Genomic DNA, 20,841 nt, shown 5'->3' on the forward strand with positions numbered 1-20,841 from the left:
TTTTTGGAGAAACAGGAGAAAGCTGAGCGAAAGTTGTGACTTCATTATTAAAGCATTTACTTAAGATGAAGATTATAAGTAAATCATAGAAATGGTTAAACAGACACCAGCCTTGGGATAAAAACAAGACAACTTGGCCTTTCTTTTCCCAATGTAAGCAATCTGATAGGTATATGGTAGAAAGTGCCATTTTATCCTTCTTAGAGCACTGTTTTAACTTGAACTGCGTTAGGCCTATAACTTGTCAGTCTTAAATTATGGTGTCATAAGCAACTCGACTCTATCCAGTTTATATTTTGTTTGGTTTGGTGGAGAAAATGAAGAGCAAGAATTATTCGGGAGGTGAAAAATGAATAGACTGTCAGTTTGGTAGGAAGGAGGAATGGCGAATAACAGACTTTGGTAATCGAAAGTGCTTTAGCTGGATACTGCAGAGACTGATATGGAGTGAAAAGCTCATAATTTATGATATCGTGAAATTACCATATTGCGTGCAAGGGAGGGAAATACTGCAGAGATATTGCACACACGTCTTTCTGCTATGCATGATGTCACGTTGGGGTTCCACAGAGGCGAAAAGCCCTTCCTTCTCGCCCGATCAGATATGGGTGCGGTGCTGTAGGATAGGTTGGGCTGAAGAAAGGATAAATTAGGATATATCCTTGTCTAAACCTTGGTCTACATGTGTCTTTGATCTGCGTCTAATCAGGCCACGATCCCTGGAAATAGGTTAACGGGCACAACTTTTGCACTTTTACCGAACACAAAGGTGAATGAAGCTGTGCTTGTTCTGGCAAGGGGTCATATTGGGATATATCCGGCTTAATGTAAAAATAAAACGGCTTATTAGAAAAAAAAAAAAAAACGGTTCCCGTTTGAATCCATTCAAGTGCCTGTATCCGTAAATGAAAGTGAATCTTTTTTGCAGATGTTGCGCAGTCTTAAAGATGGTAGAAGTACAAATAGTAGAAACAGTGGCAAATATAGATCACATTGATGAAATTTAAATATGGTATCAATTATCAAATGTAGTGAAAATAGGGCAATCGCCCAAGAAATGTACATAGCCTTCCAGACTTTTAAGAAATGTAGCCTTCCGAAGGAATACTTAATTGAACATGTTAAATATGATTTTACATAACTGTGTAATTACTAGGCTAGATGCCTGTAGAAGTTTATAGAATTTTATAACAGAAGGTTTAACCTCGGAAAGGACTGTATAATTTACTACAGAGAGAAGATAGATAAATAATGAATAATCGGGATGGGATACGACTCCATCCATCCTTATGGAGCTTCATTGCTTGCTTAGTAAAAAATGTTTTGACATACTTTGCGATAAAGAAAACTATATTGTGTCAGCTTTGTCTGTCCGTCCGCCCTCAGATCTTAAAACCTACAGAGGCTAGAGGGCTGCACATTGCTATGTTGATCATCCACACTCCAATCATCAAACATACCAAATTGCAGCCCTCTAGCCTCAGTAGTTTTTATTTTATTTAAGGTTAAAGTTAGCCATAATCGTACTTTTGGCACCGCCGCCTTATCGCCTCAGTGGCGTGGTCGGTATGATGTTAGCGTGCCACCTCGATGGCCGGGAGTTCGATTCTCGGGCATTCCATTGAGGGGTGAGAGATGTGTATTTCTGGTGACAGAAGTTCACTCTCGACGTGGTTCGGAAGTCACGTAAAGCCGTTTAGTCTCGTTGCTGAATAACCACAAGTGCCATGCAACGTAAAAACACCATACATACAAACAAACAAACAAGTTATAGGCACCAACATAGGCCACCAACGGACTGTGGCTGAAAGTTTCATGGGCCGTGGCTGAGGGTTTCATGTGCTGTTTGTGAGAGTTTTTTATATGGCATTATACGCAGTACAGAAAAGTCGGTTGCCTCGAAAGAAATTTCTGATGATTTTAATACTTTTTTTTTTCTCTAGATCTCAGACGGTGGCTTTTGGAGGCGTCCTCTCTCCAGAATCTTCCTTTGGACGTAAAATCATCAAGATTTTAGGATGTTGCAGTTCCTTTTGGAGGGGAGATATTTCATACTCCTTCATCCCACCCCGTCAGCTAAAACCGTTTGTGTGCTGTCTCTTCGAAAACCGTGTTATTATTATTTTTCTTTTATTTCGACAAACATAATGTTCATTATAATTTGATGACACCAGGAAGTTTTTAATAAGTATCGCGCTCCGTTGTTTACATTTAAGCTTAATTGCAATATTTATGTCGGTGTTGCGTAAGTGTTCTTCTGAACATAATTTTAGATTTTCTTGTTTTTGTTAATTCCGGAGGTGTCATTACTACTACTACTACTACTACTACAAGGCAGTATTATTAAGGAATAGATGAATTTAAAATCAGCCTATAAATAGTCAATCGAACATTTTGGAGATTTATCCTTATATGATTTTGCATGCATCTAGATTTTATTTTTTTCCCTTTAGTATATGAGTCAGTCTATATGAACAGCTAAGACCAAAAAAGGAAAACTTTTTTTTTTTTTATATATAACCGGTCATGGCGTCACGTACCTACACACAAAGACGTTTTGATACGTTTGTGTACTCATTGTCGATACGAAAACTGCATAAATCTAAATGATCTTCCAAAAAAGCTTCACCGAAATTCGGTTGTGCCAGACTCAGACAGCAGAAAAATGATCATCTTCAAATCGTATATGAAAGCTATTTAGATGGGAGTTTCGATGCTCCAGGCATCAGATGGTCAACTCCAAGTGTCAGGTAGGATCACTTCAAGTATTATGTTATTTATAGTTTGATCGAACCCGGAATCAACATTATCATCGTTGTACATTTCTCGAAGCGGCCCTGTTCGTGTGTCTGATTTAGCTTATAATTTTCTTAAGAAAATACCTCTTCTGCTGCATACGATTAGAAACAGTTTAGAGCGTTCTCCACACCTCCCATCCCCTCCCTTTTTTTTTTTTTTTTTTTTTATCAGAATGATCCCAGTTCTTCACAAATGATATTATGAAGACTTTTACTATTGTCGAGATGAAACGGAGAAGGAGAATTAATACAGAGGACGTGAATGAAGGGGTACTGTTTATTAAAAGTACAAGGAAAATAGCATGGAATGTACTGGACCATCGCACTTTATCACAAGTTTTAGTTTACTGACTTTTTCTTTCAATTTTTTATTCTATTTAGGTAAGGATTTTCTTTCTATTTTTTATTCTATTGAGGTAAGGATTTTCTTTCTATTTTTTATTCTATTTAGGTAAGGATTTTCTTTCTATTTTTTATTCCATTTAGGTAAGGATTTTCTTTCTATTTTATATTCTATTTAGGTAAGGATTTTCTTTCTATTTGTTTATTCTATTTAGGTAAGGATCACATCTGCATTTACATCAAGAAACATTTTGTAATCGAATTTAGTTTCGAAAACGCACAGATTGTTTTTCTCTGCAGTTATGAATTACATTCAATGAATTTCTTACTTTGTTTTCCAATCGTCTGAAGAGAGGAAATCTTGATCGAGGAAGTGAGGTGGAGTTTTAAGTGTCGGAAGGAAGGAAAAAAAGAGAAGAGGTTCAAGCGTCAAAAGACACTTAAAAGTTTTAATGTTTTTTATTATTTTTATTTTTATTGTATATGAATAATTCCAGAATGCACACCCTTGTTTGAAGTTATCAAGTTAAATGCTTTTCATTATAATTATTATTATTATTATTATTATTATTATTATTATTATTATTATTATTATTATTATTATTTAAATAACGCTATGTACTCCATTCACATTCCTACAAACTTAAACCTGGAACCAAAACTGACAATCGAAAATCCTTGAAACGAACCCTTTCTTCTCCTTTCCCTGGATGACGTCATCGGCAGAAGACGTGTATATAAGAGGCACTGGAGGTCATTGTGCCCCAGACGATTCCTTTAACCCCTCGAAGCATCAGCGAACATTTCTCCTACTCTCTCTCTCGCTCTCTCCTCCCGATCGTCACCAAGATGTTGCTCAAGGCTCTGCTTCTCGGTACGGAAGAAGAAGATGCGCTTGTTTTGATTTTTAGATAATGCTGAATATCTGGGACGAGCGTCAAGATTCTTAGGATGTAATCTCTTTGTGGAGAATATTCTCCGCTTTTTGTGTGTTCAGTTTTGTTAATTCTTCTAAGTTTTAATTGCAGAGGCGATCTGTAAGTGGCTAATGTTTTCAAATGTATTATTTATGCTTTTACATTTGGCAAATCGTCTTTGCAACATGACCTACTTAATGTTTCTGAGAATTGCAGATCGTGAGGTCTGGGCTGGAACCATAGTTGTTGATTCTCTCTCTCTCTCTCTCTCTCTCTCTCTCTCTCTCTCTCTCTCTCATGATATATATATATATATATATATATATATATATATATATATATATATATATATAGATAGATAGATAGATAGATAGATAGATAGATAGATAGATAGATAGATAGATAGATAGATAGATAGATAGATAGATAAAAATGCACGAAAACTACAATATTTATTTTTAGTTATATAGATAGTTATGAATATAATATAATATGATAATGATCATTGTCCACCAGCATTAATAGGAGTTTTTTGTTCATAGTTTTTTTGGTTCATTACTTTTCCTCTTATGTATTTATGATTTTCATTATTAAGCATATTTAAAAATGCTAAAAAATCACTAGAGATCATTGTACACACGTTGGTTAGTATTTACACACTGCATATACAAACACGCACATGCAAACACACACACATAAATGTATATATATATATATATATATATATATATATATATATATATATATATATATATATGCATCTAATTACGAGTAACTGTGTGAATACACAAGATTGTACAAGGATGCACTCTCGACAAAAAAAAAAACTTAAATGTCGCAACACCTCATTCATCATAACCTCCATTCATTCTCCCCCTCATTGTTTCGGGGCCCAGTCTTCGGCGTGACCTCCTCCGCCCTTCCACGACTCGTCAGGAGAGACTCGACTCCTCTCGTCTACGAACTGCCTTCCAACGCCTCCCTCGTCCTGGGCCAGATCAGGAATGGATTCGAGTAAGTGGAGAAGTTCGTCTCGTGTTTTCTTCTTCTGGGACGAATTGCCAGAACTTTACTTGCTGAAATAACGCTTTTATCTTTTTTTTTTTTTTAATGGAAAGATTTAGATTTTGATTAAATAGATTTTTGGAATTGTGCCAAATACTGGGCCAACTAGGGCCATTCAGCGCTGAAACGGAAATTGACAGTGAAAGGTTTGAAATGTGTTGCAGGAGGAAAAAACCTCAAAGCAGTTGCACTATGAAACAATTGTTAGGAGAGGGTGGGCAGTAAGATGGAAGAAAAAGAATATGAACGGAGGCACAGTAAAAGTAATGAAAGTGGTTGCAGCTAGGGGCCGAAGAGACTCTGCAAAGAACCTTAAGTAATGCCTACATTGCACCGAATGAGGTGTACTGACGGCACTAACCCTCTACGGGGGGAAGATTTAGAGGACCAACTTAAGAGTGGGTGTAGAATTTAAATATTTAAGGGGAAAAGGATAAATCTTTGTTGTTTGAAAGGGAACTTGGTTGCCGGAATTTGTCTGCTAAAATAATTGGTTTATTATTTTTTTACGGAAAGATATGGATGTCAAACTTCTGATTAGGTGTGAAATTATTATGATATTTGAGCGAAGGGGGTGGGGCGGTGGGCAAACCTCTTATTAGAAGTTTATAATGAACTTGTTTGATTAGATTGTCTCTTTTTTATTGAAAAGATTCGGAGGACAAACTTCTGAATGGTAGTAGAATTATAATGATGTTTAAGAGGTAATGGGATAAATCTTTATTATTTTATTGGATGTCAAACTTTTAAGTGGGTGTATCATTATAATAATATTTTGAAGGAGGAAGAGTAAATCTCTTAGTATTTGTTTGTTTCTCGTGACTTTTCATAAAATTCTGTGAATTCAGTTGCTATTAGTGGCAGTTATTTTGAATGTTTAGAATGCAACAGTTTCACCGCACGTGTACTAATTAATTATTCATTCGATTAGATGATGGAACTTAATCATGTTTACAGGCTTTAGGAAAATGCATTTGATTGATTTAAAGTTAGGGAAATTTATATATATATTATTATATATATATATATAAATATTTTTATATATATATATATATATATAGTAATATATATAATATATATTATATATATATATATATATAGATATATGCGAAGTGCACTGGGGTTTCAACTACGATTTAGCAGTTTAAGTTATACTAATATGGCAGCGGCTGCATGTTCCTTTTTTCGTCTGCAGATACCTTCTGGAAGGTAAACAGTTTAAAGTCGAACGTTTATATATATATAATTTATTATAATATATATATATATATATATATATATATATGAATAGATATATATTTAAATTATATATATATATATCAACGTAAAAAAGTTCATCAAAACACATTTGGTTTATAGCTAAGGGCTATATTTCGGTGGATGGAGACTAACTTCCACCCTTTATAAGGGTGGAAGTTAGACCACCGAAATATAGTTCTTAAGTTTAAACCTGAGTGTTTTAATGGGCCTTAAATACTTGAAACGTATCCTGTTTTAACTGAAGAATTTATATATACATATATATATATATATATATATATATATATATATATATATATATATATATATATATATATATTAAAAATGTTGCTTTTCAAAACACTCCCAGAACAGTGAATTTGCGCACAAGTACTTGGAGGCTCGTCTACTTCATATCTTAATAATAATAATAAAAATGAATATTCTACACAGCTGTGCCAACCGTCCATACGGTTATTACGCCGACCAAGCCAATGGCTGCGCCGTCTTTCACGTGTGTTACCCTTACGTCGACCCCGAAGGGAATTCCTTCACCAGGATGTTTTTCTTTCCTCTGTGGCCAAGGATCCATTTTTGATCAGGTGAGTGTAATCACTAACTGATATTTTCCCTGTTTTTACCCTCATGCCTGTGTGGATGTATATACACACCCGCGTGCACATACACATACACAAACACTCATTACTCCATCTTCCTAGTTCTCGTTTACCCTCAAATACATACATACAGAAAAGCACATACACGCACACATATATTATATACTTATATATGTTTATGTGTATATATGTTTATACACACATACACACATATAAATATATATATATATATAAACATGGGGGAAAAGAAACCCCCAGTATTCATCAGGTAAGCGTGGACAGCGAAACGGAAGGCAGACCCCATAACTCCATTACACATCTCAGCTCTTTCTCTCTCTCTCTCTCCCGGCAACCACCCCATCTCTCTTCTCTCTCTCTCTCTCTCTATCCCCACCTACTTTCTCCATTCTAACAGGTAATGAAAATGAGAGAGTTGCATCATAACATAACGTTTATTTACAATAATAACTAAGTCGATTAACTAAGTAATCCAGTCTTACAGACTAACTTAAAACAAAACAATCATTGTCAAGTCACCCAAAAGTCCTGGGAACTCTTTTTTAGTCCCCCCGAAATCCAGAACCGTCTGTCAAAGATACAGAACACATCCCGGTAAGTACACACAAGTTTAAAGACAAAGTTAACAAAATGGAACATCTTACAAGATATCAAACAAGCCACCCCTTTGGCTAAAGTAAAGGTAACACTTACCCATTCCCAACCGGACACTAAACACTATGCCACAAAAAACTCCCCCGGCGAATGCCACGGCATCTTTGCCTATGACTCGAAGCCCTCTGTCAAAATCCCTCCCATAGGCTTGGGTATGAATGCTTTTAACAGAAAGAGGCGCACAACGCACATACGAACACACAGTTCGCTAGCGCCTCGCGGTTCTAGCTGCATCTAGTTTCACAAAGGCACTTTGAGACGAGTTCATAAACTGTCGTACATTGACTTCCTGAACTAAGCACTTTTATCTCACGCCATCCCTAGAAACTCATTGAGCAGCTATTCTCAGGTCGTTATCTGCCCTGTCCTTCCACATTCCACAGGTTACAGAGAATGCACGAACAATATATTATTAATCCAAAACCCTATGTCTTACATATATATATATATATATAATATATATATATATATATATATATATATATATATATATAATATATTTACATATATATGTGTGTGTGTATTTAAGGGTAAACTGGAACCAGGAAGATGGCATAATGAATATTTGAATGGAAGGTGAGAGGATAAAAGCTGTAGATTCTTATAAATACTTAGTAGTGAAGATTTTAGATGGCAGGATGAAAGATGTGGTGAATTATAGAGTAGCTGAATCCAGCAAAGTAGCAGGATGAGTGCCAGATATTTGCAATGAACTAGGAATGTTCATGGGAGTGTGGAGAACAAGGTTTTTAAAAATGTATGGAGGGTTTGTTGAACCAAGTCTCCTTTATGGAAGTGAAGTGTGACTGTTCAATTCCAAAGATAGACAGGTGGAACCTAGAAGGATGAACTTTATATAGTATTAGGTTTGGCATAAGAAGAAGTAAAAGGTGAGAAATTGGTGACATGAAGGTAATATAGTTACTGTAGGTTAAAGCAGTGGTTCCCACACTAGGATCCACGGACTCCTGGGGGTCCTAGAGAAGGCCCTAGGGAGTCCACGACACAATGAAAAAATTATATATATTTTCAATTCAATAAAAAATATATATACAGTATATAAATTATATATACAATTTGATATGTTTACTTACACTTACGTTGTGCAGGAAAATGGGAAAGGAAGCGATTTCAGGGAGTGAGAACAAAGGGTGAGATTGAATGGCACAGTTTGTATAGGGAGGTTCGACATGTTGCTGGTGAGTCTGCTGTGCATGAAGTGGTGAGTGTTGAGGAAGTTTTGAGTGTGAATGCGGCAATAATTGATTTAGGTATATCTCGTGATATATAAAAATAAAACTGCAAGAAGATGCACTCCCCCGAATTGTTTAAGTGAATAAGATTTCGTTTTATTTCAGTACCTTTATGGTGCAATGTCATTCACTGCTTGCACGTTTCCAGATTGCTGCTTTCGTTTAAATAATTTCTAGCTGATTTCAGATCCATTTTGTCTCTTTTCTTTTCAGTCGACGCTAACTTGCAATTTCCCAGAATTGGCTCTTCCGTGCGATGCTGCAGCGACATATTACAACATCAACGACTACTTTGGGAGAGAAAACGTTCAGTTTAGGGATGGATCCGTCAATGGAATCTTTTAGAAAATGTGAACCAAATGTATTATCCGCTGGCTGTACTATGTTATAACACTATTACTGAACTGTATACGTGTGTGTGTGTTTATTTTGTAGTCTTGTGTGTCTGGTTGTGCGAATGCGTGTACATGCAAGGAGTTTGTGTACATGTGCTCTTTGATTCTTGTATGTTTGCAAATGAATTTGATATACTGATAATATATATATATATATATATATATATATATATATATATATATATATATATATATATATATATATATATATATTATATATATATATATATATATTATATATATATCTTGTATTGTAGAGAAGTAGATTCGTCTCGTTATCTCCCTCGCAATATAGACGGCTTGTCGGCATATATACACGTTGTACTTTTACGTTGCTTCCAGTTTGTTCTTTTAAGGGCCTTTTAGGGAAATTCAGAAGCCTAGATTTTTGAAACGGCGGGGGGTAAACATTGTAAATATACTTTCATCGTTCATTTATATGTAAATGCGCTGAACTAAATAAAGACTGTTTTGTTCTCTTCCTGTCTGTGATTTAATTTCATCCTTTTCACCAGGAATAACCTTGGTGCGCTCCAGTTCCTCTTGTGTAAATTTCACGGTTTGATCCTGGTGTGAGGTGGGGACAAAGAAGCAGGTAGAAGTGAACTGACTTTATTATGTTGTTGTTTTTGATTAAGCTGACCTTGTGTCAGCACGGGCTCTTGCTCAAGATGGTGAGAATGTGGTAATGGTAGGAAAAATTTAGACGCCAATAGCCTCTGGTTCCCAGGTGGTCACCCATCCAAGTACTGACCAGACCCAACGTTGCTTAACTTTGCTGATCGGACGAGGAGCGGTGCTTTCAACGTGGTATGGCCGTTGGCAGTTTATAACAGGTGAAGGAAATTCAAATATACAGCGTGCGGGCGGAAATGTGGTATCCGACCAGCGAGAGAGTAAAAATGGGTCGGCGACAGCCGATTTGTGTTTCTTGTGAGACATATAACTAAGAATATAAAAGCATACAAAACATGATCTTATATGATATATACATTGGCGAGAAGTCCGCTGAACGCTCTCTAGGATAGAAGTAAGAACAACGCGATTGTAGGAATATGTACAAAGAATTTGGGGATAAAGTGTTGTCCTTACACTGGCGTACTGTCACTGATTTATTCAGCTCTCAATAGGTACCAGCGTCGGCAAGGATCCAAGAAATGGGCGTGGGATTAGCAACCTCTTTTGTAAATATTTTCTGAGAATCTAAAGGCCACAACTTTCGAGGTCACCCTAAAAAGGTCAGATGTTTGTGGTGGAAAACGTATAAACTTTTTTTTTTTTTTTATAAATTCGGCAATCAGAAAGACCTGTCCTTGGAAGCTTTAAAAGAGGAGTTAAAAACCATTGCACACTGACAGTTTATTTGGTTTAGTTATTGCTTTAAAAATGTCATTCTTTGAAATGTAACACATTCCGTTTTCTATAATCGAAATACATCGTTACTGATGAACTATAGTAATTTTATGATTTCTTTACACCAGAATGTTTTGTTAGTTTTTGGAGAACAAGAGAAAGCTGAGCGAAAGTTGTGACTTCATTATTAAAGCATTTACTTAAGATGAAGATTATAAGTAAATTATAGGAATTGTTCAACAGACACCAGCCTTGGGATAAAAACAAGACAACTTGGCCTTTCTTTTCCAAGTGTAAGCAATCTGATAGGTATATGGTAGAAAGTGCCATTTTATCCTTCTTAGAGCACTGTTTTAACTTGAACTGCGTTAGGCCTATAACTTGTCAGTCTTAAATTATGGTGTCATAAGCAACTCGACTCTATCCAGTTTATATTTTGTTTGGTTTGGTGGAGAAAATGAAGAGCAAGAATTATTCGGGAGGTGAAAAATGAGTAGACTGTCATTTTGGTAGGAAGGAGGAATGGCGAATAACAGACTTTGGTAATCGAAAGTGCTTTAACTGGATACTGCAGAGACTGATATGGAGTGAAAAGCTCATAATTTATGATATCGTGAAATTACCATATTGCGTGCAAGGGAGGGAAGTACTGCAGAATGATTGCACACACGTCTTTCTGCTAAGCATGATGTCACGTTGGGGTTCCACAGAGGCGAAAAGCCCTTCCTCCTCGCCCGGTCAGATATGGGTGCCGTAGGATAGGTTAGACTGAAGAAAGGATAAGTTAGGATGTATCCTTGTTTAGACCTTGGTCTAGATGTGTCTTTGATCTGCGTCTAATCAGGCCACGATCGCTGGGAATAGGTTAACGGGCACAACTTTTGAACTTTTACCGAACACAGAGGTGAATGAAGCTGTGCTTGTTCTGGCAAGGGGTCATATTGGGATATATCCAACTTAATGTAAAAAAAAAAAAAAAAAAAAAAAAAAAATAAAAAAAAAAAAAAAAAAAAAAAAAAAAAAAAAAAAAAAAAAAAAAAAAAAAAAAAAAAAAAAAAAAAAAAAAAAAAAAGACGTCGTTACGGGGAACGGCTTATTAGAAAAAAAAAAATGTTCCCGTTTGAATCCACTCAAGTGCCTGTATCCGTAAATGAAAAAGTGAATCTTATTTTGCAGATGATACGCAGTGTTAAAGATGGTAGAAGTACAAATAGTAGAAACAGTGGCAAATATAGTTCTCATTGATGAAATTTAAATATGGTATCAATTATCAAATGTAGTGAAAATAGGGCAATCGCTCAAGAAATGTACATAACCTTCCAGACTTTTAAGAAATGTAGCCTTCCGAAGGAATACATGAACATGTTAAATATGATTTTACATAACTATGTAATTACTAGGCTAGACGCCTGTAGAAGTTTATAGAATTTTATATCAGAAGGTTTAACCTCGGAAGGGACTGTATAATTTACTACAGAAAGAAGATAGATAAATAATGAATAATCGGGATAGGATACGACTCCATTCATCCTTATAGAGCTTCATTGCTTGCTTAGTAAAAAATGTGTGAGAGGTGGACAAAGAGGCAGGTAGAAGTGTACTGATGTTTATTACGTTGTTTGTTGTTTAGGATTAAGCTGGCTTTATGCCAGCACGGGCTCTTGCTCATAGAGCAGCCCGTAGAATGTTTATTACAGTCAAGGGAAATATAAATATACAGCATGCGGACGGAAATGTGGTCACCGACCCGCGAGAGGAGTAAAAGGGTCGGCGAGACCCGATTTGTGTTTCTTGAGAGACATAAAATACAAAATATAAAAGTACACAATATGTGGTTATACAAGCTTATACACTGACGGAAAGCCCGCTGAATGCTCTCTCAGGGGGAAGTAAGAACAACGCGAATGATGAATTATGTACAGAGAAAATTATGAATAAGCGTTGTCCTTACAAATACTCCCCCCCTAAGACAATAATTAGGTATGATTGTTGGCTGACTTCTTTGTACTTCGGGTAGTCACTCGCGGAAGCGAGCTGGACGGCGGAGGCGCCCTCGGGTGCGTGATATTAGTTGTTTGTGGTGGGAGATCCTCGGGGTTTTCCGGGGACGGGATGCCTCCCCTGAGGTGATCCTCGGGGGGTTCGACCGTCTTTCGAGGGCGGCCGCGGCTACGGCTAGGAGGTTTGGCGATCGAAGGAGTCGCTTTTTTTCCGAGGAAGATTGAGGCGCCCTGTGGAATCCGCGTCTGCGAGGTCCTCGTCCATGATGAAGGCTGGTTTCAGGCGATCGATTGTGACCCAGTCCTCGCGACCGTTGATGGATAAGAGATATGCCTTGTCAGTGCGTCGTAGGACGCGGAAGGGACCGCGGTAGGGTCTCGTTAGAGGCGGGCGGCGGGCGTCGTCCCTGACGAAGACGTGCTTGCACGATGATAGGGCCTTCGGGAGGAAACGTTTGGTTCTGTCGGAGAATTTTTGGTTTTGACGCAGGGCGTGAACTTCCCGGCGGATTCCCGAAGCCTGGCGATGGAGACGTCAGCGTCGTCGGCATTGTCGGAAGAACTCGCCAGGGACTGTTAATGGCTCCCCGTATACCTTCTCCGCGGGTGATGCCTCGCCGTTTCGCCCGCGCGGGGCAGTCCTGAGACCGAGGAGGACCCACGGTAGTTGGCTCTTCCAATTTTCGTCGGTGCAGCGCGCCATCAGGGAAGCCTTGATCGAACGGTGGACTCTCTCCACCATGCCGTTAGCTGCTGGGTTGTAGGCGGTGGTGGCATGTAGCGACGTTCCCATTAGGCGGGGGCCAGGGCAGTCCACAACTCCGACAGGAAAAATGGTCCGCGGTCTGTCGTGATTTCGTCTGGCACTCCGAATCGACTGATCCAGCTGGCGAGGAGTGCTTCGGCACATGCTTTCGTGGTCGCCTCCGACATCGGCGTTGCCTCGGGCCATATGGTGGAGCGATCGATTACCGTCAGGAGGTACCTGGCGCCTTCCGACGGGGGCAGGGGGCCAACGACGTCTATGTGGATGTGGCCGAATCTTCGTTTTCGGCTTGCGGAAATTTCCCTACGCCTGATTCCGTGTGCCGACTGGATTTTGCTAGTTTGGCAAGGCACGCAGGTCCTGGCCCACTCGAGGGAGTCCTTCCGAATTCCATGCCAGACGAACTTCTCCGTCAGGAGGTCGCACCGTCGTCCGGCCCGAGGGGTGCGAGAGTCCGTGTATGACGTCGAACACGGCTTTCCTTCGGGAGGCTGGGATCAGCGGGCGCGGGCGGCCCGTGCTGATGTCGCAGAGGAGCGTCATGCCTGCGGGTCCGAAAGGCACGTCTTCCCACTTGAGGGCGGTGATAGCAGTGCGGTATGCGGCAGTCTCCGGGTCGGCAGCCTGTTCCCGGGCGAGGTCTTCGTAGTCGACCCCGAGACGCACGGCGTTGATTTCTATCCTCGATAGGGCGTCTGCCACGGGGTTCTTCTCGCCAGCACGTACTGGATGGTGCAACCCGAAACTCTGCGATGGCTGCTAGGTGCCTCTGTTGTCTCGCTGACGCAAGCGTCGCCCGCCTTGGTGAAGGCGTGTACCAAAGGGAGGTGGTCCGTCCTGATCGTAAAGGGGGAGCCCTCGAGGAGGTAGCGGAAATGTCGCACTGCTTGGTACACTGCCAGGAGTTCGCGGTCGAACGTGCTGTAACTCGTCTCGGCGGCTGATAGTTTTTTGCTGTAGAAGGCGAGTGGCTGGGGCTTCGCCCTGGACCACCTGCTCGAGGACAGCCCCGCAGGCGACGTTGCTGGCGTCGGTGGTGAGGCGTAAAGGTGCAGCAGGGTCTTGGTGGCATAATGTCGCCGCTCTGGCGAGGGCCCTCTTCGTCTCGTTGAAAGCCTTCTCTTGTTCGGCCTCCCACGTTAGGGCCTTTGGTTTCCCCTTCAGGACCTGTGTTAGAGGAGACATGGTGCGGGCGGCGGCGGGGATGAATCGGCGGTAGTAATTGACCATTCCGATGAACTCCTGCAGGGACTTGACCGTGGTTGGTGTTGGGAAACTTCTGCACCACGCCTACCTTCGAGGCCATGGGGCGCACGCCCGTCGCGGAGATCTCGTGTCCGAGGAAGTCCACCTTCTCGGCGCCGAAGGTGCATTTGTCGAAACGGACGACCAGCCCGTTTTCCTAGCAGGCGTTTCAGGACCGCTCGGCGGACGTGATGTAGGTGCTCCTCCAAGGACCTGGAAAAAATCAAGATATCGTCGACGTAGCAGACGCAGAAGGGCAGGTCCCCAGGATGCTGTCCATCAGGCGCTGGAAGGTGGCCCCTGCATTCCTCAGGCCGAAGGTTGAGTAATGGAAAACGAAGGAGCCAAAAGGCGTGATGATGCAAGTCTTGGGGACATCCTCGGGGTGCACTGGAACCTGAAAATAGGATTTTAAGAGGTCCATTTTTGTGAAGACCTTCGCCCCATGAAGGGCCCCGTCAAATCCTGCATGTTTGGCAAGGGGTATTGGTCGGGGATTGTAGCGAGGTTGAGTCTTCTGTAGTCTCCGCAGGGCCTCCAGGTGCCGTCAGGTTTCTGGTACCATGTGCAAGGGGCGACGCCCAAGGGCTCGATGCTTTCTGCAGATGCCCATTCGTTCCATCTCCGAGAACGCCTGCTTCGCCTCCTGGAGGCGGCCTGGAGGGAGTCGTCGGAACTTCGCGTGTGTCGGGGGGCCTGTGGTGGCTATGTGGTGAAATATCCCGTGCTTGGGCGGCGTCCCTGCCGCCTGACGAAGTTCCGGCTTGAAGACTTCGGGGAACTCCTGCAGGAGGTTGCCGTATTTGTGGGGGGCGATGGTACAAATTGTAGGGGGCGCCCGGGCCTGCTGCTAGTGAAGGGAAAGGCATGTCCCCGTGTCGAGGAGGCGTTTGCGGCCCACGTCCACCAGGAGGCCGTTCTGCGCCAGGAAGTCTGCCCCCAGTAGCGGGATCCTGACGTCCGCGATTGTGAATTCCCAGACGTAGTTTTCGCCCCAAGATGGATATCTCGAGGGGCTTCGTGCCGTAGGAACGGATGGGGGTCCCGTTTGCGGCGACGAGGGAGGTTGTTTTGTCGGGCTCGCGGCTACGGTCTTTTCCTGACGGCGGGAATATCGAGTGCATGCCCCCGTATCCACCAACATCCTCCGGCCGGAGATCGCGTCGCGGACGTAGAACCCCTACGGTGTGTTGCGGTTCCGACGCGGCCGATGCCACGGGCGGCCTTGGTTTTGTTTGCCGTCGCCTTTTTTGACTGTTGGAAGGTGCAAGGGCTTTCGCACCTCCTGGCGAATCTCCCGAACCTCTGGTGGAAGCGGCACCAGGAGTTTTCACCTCGCTGCGTGTGGGAGGACTTCCCTTGGGATACGGCGCCGATCTCTTGCGTTGGGTCGTCGTCGTCTTCTCCTTCTCTGCGGCCAGGCACACGGAGGATCGGAGGGGGCGGCGAGCTTCGCGGCATTGTTCGACAACGTCAGCTTCTTTGCCTTCTCTAGTAGTTCGTCTTCCTCTAGGGTGTACGCGTCGGTCAGCTGCTTTCGGACGTCCGGCTCGAGTTGCCGCAGGAATATTTCGCGGCTCAGGCTGATCTCTACCTTTTTTTCCGTCGGGGCCTATTTTCGGGCAGACGGACGAGGCCCATCACAGTGTCCCAGGCATCTTGGGTGTCGGCGCCGCGCATAGGGGGGTTCGCGACTAGGTCGAGGGCGCGGGCGGCCCTTTCAGCAATAGGCACGGAATAGGCTGTCAAGAGCCTTTCTTTTATCTCGTCGAGCGTGACAAGTCCGATTCGTGCTCGACCGGTCAGCCAGTTAGATATTCGGTCGAGCCGCTGCGACGAGGTCAGCCTGCAGCACTTTGTTTGTGAGCCCCGCGATCCGGAATTGCCCTTCGGCTCGGAAGAACCAGGAAGACGGGGTTCAGCCGTAGTGAAGGGGGGCAATTTGACAGCTTGAGCGGCCGCTGTGTCAGAGTCCGTCGCTGGGGCGGGGGAGGCCCGGGTTTCCCGCGAGGTTTCCCGCGAGGTACTGTTTGCGCCCATTGTCCTCTCTCACAAAAACGGTCGACAGAGTCGTGAATGGCGGGCCAAAACCGTTTGAGGAAACGCCTGAACACACCTTGCAGGTATGCCGTATTTAGTCGTTAGAGGCGTTGGTTATTTCCACGGTAGGAGCTTTCAGAGATCTATACTGAGGCGCCGTATGAGTCCGTTAAAGATCTCTGAAGGTGAGCGGCGGTAGTGAGTCCCTTAATGGCTGAGCCAAAACCGCTTGGGTCACCGTCCAAACCGGGAGGTCACCAGTTGTGAGAGGTGGACAAAGAGGCAGGTAGAAGTGTACTGATGTTTATTACTTGTTTGTTGTTTAGGATTAAGCTGGCTTTATGCCAGCACGGGCTCTTGCTCATAGAGCAGCCCGTAGGAGATGTTTATTACAGTCAAGGGCGGAATATAAAATATACAGCATGCGGACGGAAAATGTGGTCACCGACCCGCGAGAGAGTAAAAGTGGGTCGGCGAGACCCGATTTGTGTTTCTTGAGAGACATAAAATACAAAATATAAAAGTACACAATATGTGGTTATACAAGCTTTATACACTGACGGAAAGCCCGCTGAATGCTCTCTCAGGGGGAAGTAAGAACAACGCGAATGATGAATTATGTACAGAGAAAATTATGAATAAGCGTTGTCCTTACAAATGTTTTGACGTACATTGCGATAAAGAATAAAACCATAAATGTAAGAGTATTCCAACAAAAATATACACAAAAAAAAGAACAAAAACTCTTAGGATCGTGACAATTATAGATTGATGAAGCAATATGATGTTAATAAAAATGTTTCAAGTGAACTTTCAGTGCTCAGCTTGTTCAGGGAAGAATGAAAAGTGCGAAAACATAGTCATTTGATAAGAAACCAAAGACATTTCTGTTCAAAAATAGTTGTAACGCACAACAAAGTTATTCGAGAAAAATGAACTGCACTGTAATAACTGTGCCCCGTAATTGGACCAAACGAGGGTCTGAAAGGGGACTACCTACCATTAAAATGAACGAAGATAATAATGATCATTCACGACGTCTGTAACCAATTCATTTTCGATGTTAAATGTGCCCCGTAATTTTGCCTCGAAGATGTTTAATTTAAAAACGTACAGTATCGTAAACTAGTTAAATTCGGTTGTGTTTAAAGTGAACGACAAATTTCACACGTACCAGCACAACAACCAATGTATCTTTAAAATTCGAAATTTCAAAGCAGGAAGTTGCTCTCGGAAATTTCAAATCTTAATAAAAAAAATCGTAAAAAAACTATTAATAATTATTATTATGTTAATATTGCTGCAATATATGTATTGCCATGGAAGTGAAATGAAACTGACTTTTGTTGTTTGTTTAGTTACTATTTGAGGTCAGTGAATAGAGGACTTGCTACCGCTTGTGATAGGTTGCATCTGTAAGGTGTCTGTATATTGGCACAGATTTTTATTTCTGACAAGCAATATTGCTTTGTATAATATGAAAAATCTATAAGATATATATTTTATGAATATTAATGTCTGGAAGTACAGCCTTTCTAAAATTGTTTGTTTAGTCGGTAGAGGCTTGCTACCACTTGTGACGATTTGTTGTAAAGCTCTTTTATGTTACTATAGAAATTTATGTCTAAAAATCTATAACGCTTTGTTTAATATGGAAAAAATATAGAAAACATAGTAGGGACCATGAATATATATATGATATTCTCGGCTTTCGAGCTGATTTTCTCTGCCAGGCTTGTTACTGAGACACATTACTCTCCGTTATCGAAGAAAACAATGATTTCGTCACTCGCTGAAATTAGACCGGAAAAATGGCTACTCTATCTCGTATCGGGACGGTCCTTCTTAGACATAAGAGTGCTATTGCAAGGCCATCCGGAAATGTTTTGAGAGTAGCCAGTATATCGACATCGAAAAGGAATAAAGATACGATAACTGTCACCGATGCCATCCCAGCTCAGAGTAAATCTGCCACTGATGAAGTGGCGGTGAACAAGGTAGGCCGCCGTAACGAAAACAATTTTTTTTTTTTATAATTTACCATACCTTATGGAAGCTAGTGTTTTTAGTGTCATGGATTCAGAAATCACCTCATGAAGCACTGAATACAATCCGTATAAGACTTATATTATTTTCTACGCTTGGTATAACCTATACCTACCTAGGGTAAACAATCACGGACGATCCACCATCATCACGCTGTATTTAATTGGTGAAACAAGAATACAATTACAACTCTAAGCATACCATTCAAAAGACTGAAGTTTCGTCAACATAATGTGATATATGAAAGCCCCATACGAACTAAAATAAGCATGTGACGCTCTTCGTAAAATATGTTTTTAAGGCAGTTTTGAAATCCAATATGGCGGTTATCGTTAGGCTGGCCGGTCTAATCACGGAGTGTCCACCATCTTTCCCAGCCTTCCCAGCACTCATTTGAACAGTGTTAGCGTATATATATAACGTTTATTGATCATACTCAAGATTGCAGTTGTAATCAGCACAATAGATTAACATTTTGTTGCCTATATTAGTGAAAGTATGAAACTTGTTATTCCCGGGGTCATGGTTTGAACTGAATTCATTTTTACCTTGTAATCGGTGGTTTTATCCTTACTACCATCACAACTGAAACTCCACAGTGCTTATTTGATTATTATACACATTATTGGTCCTAATCCACTCCAAGTTGCACCTGAACCACGTTGCTGTTCCTGGTTCCAAAGCGCTCGCTCCACAAACACAGTTATGAGCAGCAGACGACGACACTGTGAGATGCAAAGCTTTACTCCCTTAATTGTTTGCTTTACTCATTATTAAGTTTTTTGGGTAGATTACAGTTCAGTTGACCACGGGTTTCGTCTGCTATGGAATCGGCGGAGCAATACAAACAAGATCGCGGAGCAGACGACGATTAGTGGAATATATATTTTTTTTATGCTAGCACTTTTCATTGATTTAAGTCTATATTAGTATTTTGATTTTTTTTAATAACTGTATGCCAGAAATAAATGTAACCTCTAATGTTTGCATGCTAAGAATGGCAAAATCATCATTGCCATATTAGTGGAGCTTCACACATACGCCGATGCATTATCATAAACTTTCCATGAATTCTAGTTGTCATAGTGATGCAATAATGATAAAATTGCTTTAATATTTATGTATATAAGTTTCCATTGCATAGGCTAATTTCACCAATTTCCACGTTTGTGTAAGTCTTATACCCAGTTTGGAGGGTGAACACATACCAATTGGCAACAGAGAGAGAGAGAGAGAGGTAAGGTGAAGGAAGGAAGAAGGACAGGGGTGGCGGTGGAGGTCGGGGGAGAGGGTAGGTGGAGCGTTTTACTGCTGGATAATGGAGTTTTTGTCTCTTGGTACAGGGACAGGTGTCGTTATTCTTTACGATTAGTGATTCACGATACCCTTATAAATTACGGCACTGGGTGGTAATACACTATAGCAAAAGTTCTTGTTTTCGATACAAAAAAAGGAGTGCTCGTTACAGAAATAAAATTGCCAACCAAAAACGTGTTGCATTGTCTCTGAAACCCATAGTAGGTATGCTGCTTAGTTGTCAATCAAGTTTTTTGTAATAAAGTATTTTTTACAAGCTACTAGCTATTTTATAAATTTGTATTTTTTCTCAATCAAAACATATTCTCCTCAATTCTTACTTTCCTCTTTTAACGACTTTCTGGTCATTGCAAATTCGGCCCAGTTAATTTTTTACTGTGTGAAAACAGACAGAGGCCCAGAGATAGAAAGCGATTGCGTCGCACTACGGCGGTAATCCTGCAGTAAAACATCTTCGTATATCCAAAAAGTAAATAATAAAGATATATATGCCATTACAATTATAACAATTAAATGAATGGCTGATAACAATCTGCATGAATAACTGGTAAACTGTTCTGCAAGAAAGTTGAGTACTATAGCAATTCATTTACAATAGGTACAAAAGTCAAGATGTCGTGACGTCATAATACAGGACTTGAAAGAACGTTCTAATTCCAAAAAATAATTAGTACTAAAATTTGAGTTGGGAATCAAGTTGCTTTTTAAATAACAAATATTACTAAATTAATCGTCATAAATATGTACAATATTGATGTTTTACTATTTATTTAAAT

At 40.9% G+C, this 20,841-nt stretch overlaps 1 protein-coding gene and 2 pseudogenes across 2 annotated transcripts in view; 2 read left to right on the forward strand and 1 right to left on the reverse strand.

Annotated features, from left to right (window-relative positions):
- LOC135201824 (NADH dehydrogenase [ubiquinone] 1 beta subcomplex subunit 11, mitochondrial-like) overlaps nt 1–20,841 on the forward strand; it is a 52,964-nt gene that overhangs the window by 16,457 nt on the left and 15,666 nt on the right. The window contains exon 1 of one of the 2 annotated variants that reach the window (XM_064231099.1): nt 18,479–18,699. The exons of the other annotated variant lie outside the window; for it this stretch is intronic. Within the exon in view, the coding sequence (XP_064087169.1) occupies nt 18,514–18,699 (186 nt within the window). The 5' untranslated portion in view covers nt 18,479–18,513. Of the gene's footprint in view, nt 1–18,478; nt 18,700–20,841 lie in introns of those variants that run through there. 2 annotated transcript variants of the gene reach the window in all.
- LOC135201827 (U-scoloptoxin(01)-Cw1a-like) lies at nt 3,931–9,371 on the forward strand (annotated as a pseudogene).
- LOC135201920 (5S ribosomal RNA) lies at nt 10,006–10,122 on the reverse strand (annotated as a pseudogene).

Source organism: Macrobrachium nipponense, chromosome 28 (genome assembly GCF_015104395.2).
Source record: "Macrobrachium nipponense isolate FS-2020 chromosome 28, ASM1510439v2, whole genome shotgun sequence".
Taxonomy (NCBI): Eukaryota; Metazoa; Arthropoda; class Malacostraca; order Decapoda; family Palaemonidae; genus Macrobrachium; species Macrobrachium nipponense.